At 33.0% G+C, this 12,279-nt stretch overlaps 1 protein-coding gene across 2 annotated transcripts in view; it reads right to left on the bottom strand.

The window, feature by feature from the left end:
- LOC144850910 (ran-binding protein 9-like) overlaps positions 1–10,580 on the bottom strand; it is a 113,247-nt gene extending 102,667 nt beyond the window's left edge. For both annotated transcript variants that reach the window (XR_013614132.1, XM_078708421.1), the window contains exons 1-3: positions 10,353–10,580; positions 6,982–7,087; positions 160–212 (exon numbers count right to left, since the gene is read on the bottom strand). Coding sequence is in view for 1 of the 2 variants with exons in the window: in XM_078708421.1 (XP_078564547.1) it covers positions 160–212; positions 6,982–7,087; positions 10,353–10,554 (361 nt within the window). In the remaining variant the exon portion in view is untranslated. The remainder of the gene's footprint in view (positions 1–159; positions 213–6,981; positions 7,088–10,352) is intronic.
- Positions 10,581–12,279: the final 1,699 nt, after the last annotated feature.

Raw genomic sequence — 12,279 nt, 5'->3', positions numbered from 1 at the left:
CCTTGCCGATGTTATGGCTACGTAATTACGGCTCCGCTTACTTAACCGCTCGACCACTCACTCACTACTACTTTTAATCTTCTTTAAAATCATAATCCTTGTCCTTATACCAATTATTATCATAATCACAATCTTTATCATCATCATACTTTATCTTACCTGGAAGTTTGTTCAGGCTGACATCTTTTACTGAGAGTCCAATGCCTATATAACTAATGATAAAGAAAACAAAACGTAATTAGTGATAGTAATTATAAAATAGTGTTTTAAACAAGAAAAAGAAGATTGTTCTTTACAATCAAAGCTACAACCTTCAACAAATAATGCAGTCCATGAGGAATTGGACATTTTAGGATTTTAACCAATTTAAAACAAAAATAGTAACAAAGGTCACTGTACTATCCTAGAGGTTTTGATGATTCCATTTTCAGAATCAATTAAAAAAAGTGACACTAACAGGCAATAATTAGAATTTATATTCAACAATTATAGACGTCTTATATAATTCAAAGATGCTCTCCAGGTGGAATGCCATCCTGAGATGAGAGCACTTCGTCTTGTAGTAATCAATTTAATCTTAATTTTTAATTTGTACATAATTTTTACTTTCCATGGATCAGAGATTCTGAAATAAAAGATTAAATGAATGAATTTATCTTAATCAAAATAAAGTTATGTAATTTTCTCTGTGCTAAAGACTGTCCTTGTGCAATTTTTCTATCCCAATTTGTGCATTCAAGTCTGTGAAAATAGTATGATGACTTTCAGTACATAACAATTGCATCAAATTATCAGATTAGGTAATCTATTGGGAAATAATAATTAATTTAATTATCCGTGTTTACCAGGAAAGTTTAAAATAATCAATGGATGGAGATTGAAAAGGGGGACGCAACGACATGGGGTTAAAGTAACGTACATCAATGTGGTGTGCTTAGATACAGTGGGTAAACTTGTAGTATTTATTGACGGACGGAAAGAAACCTAAAATAGGATGGGGATGTCAAACAAAGAATGATTTGGGGAGGGGGATGTGACTGGGAGGGGAGGGAAAGGGGGGGGGGGGGGAGGGGAGAGAAAGAGGGGGAGGAGAGGGAATTACGATAGATAGTGGTGATGACTCTCTGTAGAGGTGTTGGAAAAATTAAAATCATTATCAGCATGTAGGCTTAGGCCATACAATAATAGTTTATTTCTAAAAAATAACATTTTGAGCCCATGTTATATAAGTCTGTACTAATACATTAGACTGACCTTTGTTATAAAAACATGGCATTCAGAAGAAGACATGAGTTGATATATGCAAGTACTGTATGACATTTCAAATATTAATATAGTTGATAAATGCATTGCATAATCAACCAAAGTAGATTAAATCTACTTATAAATTCTATGAAAACCCTCAGTAAAATGAGTAATGTTGGCATATTTAATTATATGCAAGGTAAAGAAACATAGGTTAAAAAACAGTAGAACCCCTGTTAAGGAGACACTGTTTGGACACAATAAGAGTTCTCTTAATAGGGGTGTCCTCCGAATAGGTCGACTTAATTATGCATACAGTATTGCTCTTTAAAGTGTCCCCTTATACTGTAGGCCATACAGAGGTTCTACTAATATATGTTCCACCCTCTACAGTGATTGTACCCAGTTCCATACATTTACAATATAGTATATACTATACTATAAATATATGGAACTGGGTAAAATCTTTGTAGAGGGAGGGACTGACATGAGGATATATGAGAGCAGGCAGGAATCTGACGATGATAATGATGACAATGTATATAACAACCATACATATTTTTTTTTAAAGTATTATTTTTTGCAATCAAATCAGTAATTGTATTCGTGAATGAAGCCTATTGTATGCAAAGGTGGATGTTGTAGTAATGTACTATACAGTCTGTACTGTAGATTAGTTTGCACTCTGTACCACTCAAGGTCAAATTTCATTGACTGTAATAGTAATTTTATGCAAGTCTGTATGTAGGATGTAAACATGTAAAATCATTATCATAATCTAAATGGAAATTCCCTACTTCCTTAATCTACTGTAAGTATACTTTATAGACAGTCACAGTAATAATACAGTACAATAAAACCTTCCTTTTGGGTCACCCCTATCACTTTCGTGTGAAATGAATGACGAATACATACAGTACTTTTAACTCTATGGCCAACCTCTATTCAGGGGACACCCATTAAGGGGACTCTTTTCAATGAAATGAATGAGGAATATACTATACAGTACTTTTAACTCTATGGCCAACCTCTATTCAGGGGACACTCCATTAAGGGGACTCTTTTCAATGAAATGAATAAGGGGTTACATTACATGTTGTAACACTATGGCCAACCTCTATCAAGGGGACATTCTTGTTGAGTCCTTGTGTTGCTAGAGGGAAGGATTAACCAATATGGCATTTGAAGTCTAAAAGATAACCATAAATTTAAACAAAATCTACAGTACAAAACAATAATAATAGCTGTTTACACAGTTGTTACTATTCAACACAGTGTGTCCATAGAAAGAAATCTTCCACGAAGATACACAAATTACAGTAGAGAGTTGTAGAATTAAAAATCATTCAATTCATCAAGTATGCGATGCAATAACCATTGTTTGTGTTATGAATCGACAATCTGTTGTTGACATAAAGGTTCAACTCATTTGCATATTTAACCCCCAAATGAATTGAATAATCAATGACCTTATTAAATGACCAGTGGGTCAACGTACTGACAATAATCATAATTATCAATTATCTTCACCATTTACCTACTGCCAGGTCATTTACAAAAAAATAAAAAATAAAAATTGTAATTTTTCTCCAGATGTTTATAATTATCTTTGTGCCAGTTTTACTGAATTAAATCTCTATATGTTTTTCAGAGTTTGTTACTGTACAGTGCTTCATTACAATGTGAATATATTGAACAACAAAACATTTTTCCAAACTTGAAACAGACTAGTGCACTGTAGCTGTTAACAAATCGTATACATGTAGTGTGAATTTATGTATCGAAATAACAATGTTAGGATGAAATGGGCCTTATTGACGAAATCTCGACGAATTCATGATGCGTCGGACGCGTCCAAATGTGGGCATTATTTATGGTCGATACTGTACTGTACTTCATTAAAAGTGAATATATTGAACAACAATTTCCAAGCTTGAAACAGACTAGCTGTTCAAACAATCTTATCATAGCGTGAATTTATGGACAAAAAACATCTTCCATGATAAAAACTTAGTTATGATTTGGGCGACATGCAGTAAGCCTGTTTACTAAAGCTGTGTTTACACGCTCTTTTCCTTATCGGAGTAAAATACAGTGACTGTTACATTTCACCTTGTTCTGCGTTCAAACATGTATGGTCTAACGTTACATCAGATATAACTCTTTATCAGAATTTCATTTCAATTTCAATTGCAGTATAAATCATATAAATACATTTTCAATTGGTAGGTAAATATATTAACAAAACATGGCCGCTAAGTATTGCTTGACAATAAATAATATTTTGCAATCTTTTTGAAACTATTTACATTTTGTATGTTTTGGAACGAAAGAGGCAATATAGAGTAATAGTCCAATGTACTGTTTTATCAGTTCTATATTTAGATTACCTTGTGACTTAGTAACTTACATTTCTTATATTTTAATTTCTTCATACACACTTTGTGCAAAATTGTTGTAAACAATGACGGGTATGAACAAGAGGCTCATGGGATATCAGGATATAGATCAAACAACACATTTCATGTGTTAGTATTATCTGTGGTCAAATGAATAATCTATGAGATTGTTCTGTTTACATAATTGTTTTGGTTTGAACTAGAAAATTACAAGAACAAAGCGCCTTATTTCTTTGTATGTATCTCCATGGTATTACACTACAGTATGTGTCCAGTATCACAGGCAAATTCTAGTGTCACATGCATCACATGTTGTCCCTATACAGTGTACAGTATTAATGTTATGATATGATACAGGCATCACATGTTGCACCTGTATTATGTTATTGTTATGGTATGATACAGTCATCACAAGTAGAACCTATGTTATGGTATGATACAGGCATCACATGAAGAACCTGTATTATGTTATGGTATGATACAGTCATCACATGTAGAACCTGTATTACCTGTATATTATGGCCTATGATACAGTCATCACATGTAGAACCTGTATTATGTTATGGTATGATATAGGCATCACATGTAGAACCTGTATTATGTTATGGCCTATGATACAGTATACTGTAGGCATCACATGTGAACGACATCTGTATCACAGAATTGACAGTACATGTGATCCTGTACAATTATAGATACAGGGTATTTAAACTGGCTGAACAAAGCTGGGTTTACACAATAAAGATCATACTGTATGTACAGTATCAGAATATAAATAATATCCTTCCTTAGATGAGATGATGGGGATGTTAGTTCCCAAAGGTATCAAAACAATTCAGTATGGTGGCACAGTAGTAAACAATGGAACAACAAATAGAACCTGTGCAGCTAACTAACAACGTACAATAATGAACAAAGAAAGGTCAAAATCTCCATGATTCAAACACCAGGGACTGTAGTCAGTATTACCACAAGTTAAACTCATTGAGCAATGGGAAAATAACTGTAGGCAAGTCTTCATCTGCAGTGGAGGATCTATTATAGGATTTTTTAATATTTGGGTTTGGGGAGAAAGAGGGATAGGGGGATTGGGGAAGTGTTAGAAATGGTAAAATGAATTCCTACTACTGTATATGTCCCTTTTTTCAATGCAGTTTTCAAATGTACTATATGACAAGGCTTCCTTGGATTTACATGAATATGATCTGACTTGAACACTAGCCTTACATTAAAAACTAAATTGGACCAGTAGATTTATCTTTGCTTCTGTTTGGGTAGGCGTAGTTAACAATTAGGACAAGTTCCCACTACATTCAACACAATATACTACTATTGTACAGTGTAAATAACTGTCAGAATGATATATTTGGAAACTGGCAATTGGGCTACTGTAGTACATTATTAGAAATCCGCATTTATCCATTCAATGGGAGAAAAATAAACTAAAATTTAGCCCAATTACAGTAGTATCATGTTTATGCTTATTTCAGTAATAACTATTCATTGTTTAAGTATGCCAAGCATATTCATGATTTGTATGCAATCATTTTCAAAATAAATTTACCCAACAAAAACAAAAATATGTGCTCGAACACTGACAATGCAATTGTTTTTTATGTCAGAAAAAAAAATCCAGATTTGAACTAATAACTTTGCAATGGATAGGCAAGCAACTGCACCAACAAAGCTTTCCACTTGGAAGTATTCAACAGCACACTGCATACAAACGACCATTTTCTGCCACCTGATTTAAAATTTGTATCTTTCTGTATTAAAAATTTATGACTAACATTTACAAATCTTCATACGATAAGTACAATACACTCACTCTTTATGTTTGTAGTATTAATTATAAATAATCTTTGACATTATAATATTTATTATATTATTAATATATTATCATTGATACTATGTATGAATGACATAATAAATCGAATCTGAATCTGTATTTATTTAATAAATCTGTACTTCCTTTTCTTTTAATAATATATAATATTAATAATTAATTCATTATTATATTGTTTAGTCATAGATGCTGGTATTTGCCAAGAATCTTTCAATGTTCAAATGGCAGTGTTTCCTGGAAATTAGCGGCGATGCATCATAAAGGGATTTGCAGTAGATAATGTTAAAGTCGGCTGCAACTAGATTCATTTAATTGCAACGGATTAGATCATTCCTTTACTGTCAACTGAAATGTTTCTTAAGCTCTGTCTACACTATCAAACTAGTTCGACAAAAATGGACAAATATGGTAGTGATGTGACATCATTATGTCTATATATCAACAAAAATTCACTATCCACAATATACACTACAGGTAACCCTGTTAATTAAACCTATTTCTGTTGGAATACAAACATTATTTATTATTATCCGTCTGAACATAAATTTGAATAAAAAAGCACTTAGGGTATGTTCAGATCCATAGAGTTATGCTTTCGTATCGCAAGCAATGAATTAGCGTCGTAACAGCAAAGTGTTCAGACTTGCTTAACTGACGCATTCGTTAGAAACTGAAGTGTCACTGTTTGGGCAAACATCTGGTATGCAGGAGTAAATTTTATTGGTTGGATGTCAAAATTGTTGATGCATGGCTTTCGTATCATAGCGTCGTTCACTAATCTTGTACCTTGAGCAGAAAGATCAGTGTTATAAGAGATGGCTTCCGCTTCCACAAATCTTTTTTGGCTCAGACCTATGGAGTTGTACGCCACATACGATATGATCCATACTGTAGGTCTGAACAGGCCCTCAAAGACCCATTCCCTACAATTTGTGACATTTTGTAAAAATAATGCACATATATTACTTTAAAAACATTAAACCAGGTCATTCCTTATCAAGTTAAATGTACGTTTTATGGTATAATTATGAAAAAAAGAGTCCTCTCATTTACCATCTTCAGGCCTAGCCTAGCTAGTTTAGTTTTGTAGGCCTAGCTGGTAAACATCGGTAACGTACAAACATTGTACGCTAGCTATAGGCATAGCCTGACGTTGTATAGTTGCTGCATTAATTATCTTTCTGTTTTTGCCAGACTCCGTTGATACAAATTGGGGGAAACCCAATATTTGGCCTCACAAGCGATCGAAAAGTGGGTTTACAGAAGAAAAACAAAAATATCAATTCGCACGCAATGCATGTTGGGACTTATAGGGTTAAGGATAATGTTAAACTTGTATACAACAATTAACCTAGCGTATAGATCTGTATACAGTATATCAAGGGTCATTTAAAATTCATTCATTGAACTGTGACATCTCAAATCAATTGTCTGTACTGAAGAAACAGTAATAACTTTATACTGTCTATTATTTTAATAGGAAAAACTTACCCATCACGACCTTTGCTAATAATCTTGACCTCAAAATAATAGATGCCGCAAGAAGCAGGTATAGAATGTGTCGCCTTCACAGCTGCTGCATCTTTGTGTGCTTTGCCTGTTAAAAATAATTTCATAAATTGAAATTGATTAACAACAATTTATGATACAACTTTTATATTAGAATCTTGGGCCTAAGGTGAAATTTATTTAATTTTTAAAAATCAGGCGGATTCAGGTGGGGGGGGGGGGGGGGGGGAAGCTTGCTTGGATCTGCCTATGTGTACTCACTTAAGAATATGTAGTACGCCCAATCATAATTCTAAAGCTTGGTTCCCACTAGCGACGCAACGTAACGCAACCTATGCAACGTAAGAAAATGCCCTTCCAATAATGTTGTGTTCCCCTGCTTACGTGAAACCAAACCTGCAATGTTTGCAGCACTGGCATCATCGGTTCCCACTTGTGATACAGCACTTTGCGTCAATACGTCGCTGCGTCACATGCTAGTGGGAACCACGCTTTAAGAATAATTGTTTACAAAATAGAATCTACTACCACATGATCATGTAACTAAATCTCCCAGAGAATGTTACCATAGGTTTGACATGAGTAATCGGACACCTGCAGTTCATGTGCATTTTATAATATGAACTGGCATTTTATAATTATGTTAATCCACAGACTAAATCCAATGAAATTATCAATAACAAATTTTTATTAAAGGGCTTGTTTCAGAAACAATCACATTATATTTTTATTATAAATTATAAATAAATTAAAATTATAAATTATACTATAATTTGCTATGAGTGAGGAATTACATTTATAGTCTGGTGGCAGAAGAGGTGGGGGGAGGGGCCAAATTGGCACCCAACTTTTCTAGCCAAAATGGCTTTCATCAGTACCTCTCAAAATGTTGAGACATAAATTTCATCGCCAGATTTTAGTGGTGCGTGCAAACACTCAGGGTGTCGCATCCACTCAATGTTAGACATCCACTCAATGTAAATATGTGGTAAAACAATTTTTCATTGTACGCCTTTCTAGATATGGGAAGTCACATGAAAATAAAGAAGAGAATGAATATTTCCAGATGTTTTAATATTTTTCGTATTCATTTCTTGAAAAAAAGAAAAAATAATTTGTTTAATGCAGTGACAAATTTTGTATGTGGGCGCTGCAGATGGTGAGAACTATGTCATATCCCATTACATGGCCAAGGTATGTCACAGAGGCAAAGGCATAGTAACCAAACCTACACAGACTACTGTAGGTCCTTGGTAATTATATAATTTGAGGATGTGGTTAAGTTTAGTTTCATAAGAAACAAAGACAAAATGAGTCTAATTGGTAATGGTATAATCTTATCATGTAATACAGGATCGGCAGGAAATGATTATAAATCCAAACCAGGACAAAAATGTGGTATACTGTATAAAGGGTATGATAGTACTAGCCCAACAAACAATGGCTAGTAAACAATACTGCAGACTAGGCAATACAGTATATTTAGTGCTCGTAAAAAATTAGCATCAAAAAGTCTCAACATAAGTGTACTGTATGTTTAATTATAATTTGGTTGTCCTTTTTGCAAAATGGCATACTGTACCCTGTATAAGTGGGATAGTAACAACATTTAGGTAAATACTGTTTAGTAGCCAAATGGGATGATTTTTTTTTTGTGGTTCTTTTTTATCCGCTTTGTATTTGTTGTATATGGAATATTTATTCTGAAATAAAGTGTTCAATTCGGAAAATAAAGCCCTGGTACAGTACATGGTAATTTTAACAGTTTCGGCATAGAATCAACAAAAAGAAATCCGAGTTCGTACAAGTTTGCTCTGTTAGCCAGAGAAAAGATATCCCTTTGCTTGAAACAAGCTTATTACTGTACACATCCAAGCATACTTCTGTAGGCTTGGAGATTTAGTCAAAAAGCGTCCAAATCCATGGAACGTTTCACGATGATACAGTTGTTGGCATGAATCGGACATGGTTCATGGTTAAAGCTCTGTCTACACTATCAAACTAGTTTGACAATAAAAATGTGATGTACCCAAATATGGTAGTGACACATTTTTTTGTAACATAAAGTTTGATAGTGTAGACTGAGCTTTAGAGTATATTCCTTGTATGTCTTCTATAATCTTCCTTTTATTATGCAAAATATGAGGATTCATAATCATTAAGGATATACATTCACATTACTTGAGTTAACAATGCAGCTATTGGCTTGAAAACTTGTAATTATTAAATCATTTATTCATTTTCCACTGTTTTCAATATTACTTCTGATGAAATTAGGATTTCTACAGGGATACATACTCTTTTGCATCTTGCTAATTAAGTCATTAAAATTAAATGAAAAGAAACAACAGTTTAATTTACTATGACCTCAAAGGTCAGTTGGTGAAAATTAAATTTGATTGTTTTGATAAAAAATATATTTAGCTCTTTGTATAGAAAGTGCATGAACTAAAATAATAATAAACAAAGGTTCAAGGATGAAGAATAGTAAACAATAAACAATAGAAAACGTTGGTACAGGTACAGTATTAGACTATTATTATTAGAAAATGTTTCATATACAGTACACTACTGTATAAAAAGATAGCTGTACTAGTACTATCCACTATTCTTGTATTAAGACTCGGGTGCATTATTTTATAATTTTTGGATGTGCGCACATTCTAAATAATATCAATTAGGGCAATGTTTTCAAAAGAAATGGTGTAAAAGTGTGACGATTTAAAATACCAAATGAGGGCGCTATGTAATTTACCTGAGGTCCTTTGCGCTTTTTCGTAATACAGAAAGTTAAAATGATTGTTCTGTATTTTTGTTTTTTTATATGTTATCGTTATTGAAATAATGTGATTATTAAAAATTAAATAGGATATAATTATGTATGTACAGTACATGTGTATAAAATTAAAAACAATAGTCCCATTATAACATTAACATTGTTTAATTCTTTAATCATGCAAACATTACTGGCAATCATTTCATCACAAAGGTGTTTTAGGTGTTTTACTATACTATACTCATTATCATGACCAAGCATAAGCAGGCTGTCTGCTGGTAGCTGAAAAAATATCATCAGCTGATCGTTGCCCTTTTTTTTTTACAGAGGCCTAACTACACGTCCGATTTCTGTAAACACTCTTGCAAATATATTAAATAGGAGTAAGAATACACATATAGAAACGTAAATCATTATTAAACAAACACTAGGCCTACATATTTTATATACGATGAGAACAAGGCTACGCCAAAAGGAGGGTCTCTGACGAAATAGAGAGTGAGTCATAACCAATTCGCCAACAAAACAAACCAGAGACAACTAAAAACGTCAGCCATCATCGACAGCTCAGACTAACCTTTTCCTTTGTAGTGTACACGGAGATTGCCTTGTGACAGGCCTATAAATGTAGATTTATCATTGCAACTCCATGAATGTGGTAAAGGAGTTTCATCTTCATTTACTGCAGGGTATAACCCCTTTATTCGATCTAAGGAAGTGCTAGATAAAGGATTATGTCCAGCTTCAGAACTCGTACTACTAGCTCCGTCAGCCGCCATGATAAATTCTATACTAATGTATAGGAAAACAAAGATTGAAGAATGACCTTCCGTAAACACTTTATTAAAAACATTTGTTCCAAATACAATTGATATTTTTATAAATATTAAACATAGTGTGACCTTTTCTATTTAATTAAACATTTTGTATATTTATTTGTCTAATTATTATAATAAATAAATTTATATTTAAATATATTTGATGATGAAAATAAATATACTTTTTATTTAGTCTGTTACTTTCGACCGCACGATTATCATCAAAAGGGGTTACAAGATTATTTAAATAACAAACACGAATGTATTTATAAAAAAAAATTAAAAAGTAATAATATACTTAAAAATACAATCATGTTAATAATAAATTACACCTAATTAATTAATTATGAATTTATATATATATATTTTTAATCAAATATTATGAATGCCACCCTCACAAAACAATGTACGATTCGTGTTGGTGATAAGGGTCTTTAAATAGTATTGTTTCTAATCAAAGGGGAAGTGAATATTATAATCAATTTTTTGCTACTAAATTATCATTTTGATGAATATTGTAATACTTACTGTGAAATATTATTATATCATCATTATCTTCATCCAATAAAATTAGCTAAGGTCTATGTAAAATAGGGGCTAAGTCACCTTTAAATTTAGAGAACGAAATAAAACATTCGCCATCACCATTTTTCCAAATTTCCACATTCTTAATCTTACGAGACATATAACATGGATGTTGACAAAAATGTTGTCCCATCAAATTAATCATTTATATAGTGGTGACTATTTTGGCTATAACATTGACTACTTTTCGATCGTCGGTGTATTTTAACATTTGAGATCCTCCTTGGGAATGATTTTTTTTTCTCAAAACAATACGTACCACCCTTCAGCGCGCTACGCGATTTGGGAAAATATCATAATCCCGCCCTCAAGATAAATATAATTCCCTCGGGGGCATCTCAAACGTTATAATACACCTCTAAGCAGTCAATATCTGTTCGCGCGACCCATATTATTCATATTGACATAATTTGACGCTGTTATTATTGGCCGCCTCCGTGTGGTAAGCCAGACCATATTATATATAATTTTTTCCTTTTCTTTTTTAAACTTTTTCTTTTTGTCCATAACTTATTTTTTAGGGAGGCGTTTATTCGAGGGAGGCGTTTATTCGGGGGAGGCGTTTATTGGGTGTAATATGGTAACATGTATATCAAATAAATACCTCCCAGATATGAGCAAATACTTGCGGCGGGACGTTTTTTCGAGGAAATAAATAAAGGCACCGGAGCGTTTATTCGCGAGGGGGTACGTTTATTCGAATCAATGTGGTGACAGTATATGGCTCTGAGAGCAAGAGCGCCCTCACTTGTTTGGTGTGTGGAGGGTAGCTTCATACTGGAGGTACAGTAACTATTATTCAAAAGTTTTCTGACGTCGTGTGGACGTAGTTATCAAGAGCTCATCATATGCAATGTATTCCAGTCAATGCCATAAAACAAAACCCGTGCAATTACTCCTACTATGATCCATTATTATTAAAACTTGACTTCTCTCTCATTGACCTATAAGTTTAATAGGCCTACTTCTATAATTATCATAATTATTAAGAAACATTCATTATCGAATTGTAAAAAGAGTACGCCTTATAAACCAGGATACCTATATCTAACAAAAACTGGGAATATACCGTAAATAATACGCAACAATCAGACTTCATTC

Source organism: Antedon bifida, chromosome 8, assembly GCF_963402885.1.
Source record: "Antedon bifida chromosome 8, ecAntBifi1.1, whole genome shotgun sequence".
NCBI classification, from domain to species: Eukaryota; Metazoa; Echinodermata; class Crinoidea; order Comatulida; family Antedonidae; genus Antedon; species Antedon bifida.
The sequence above is the reverse complement of the archived record's forward strand: the minus strand, read 5'-3'. Positions and strand labels throughout refer to the sequence as shown.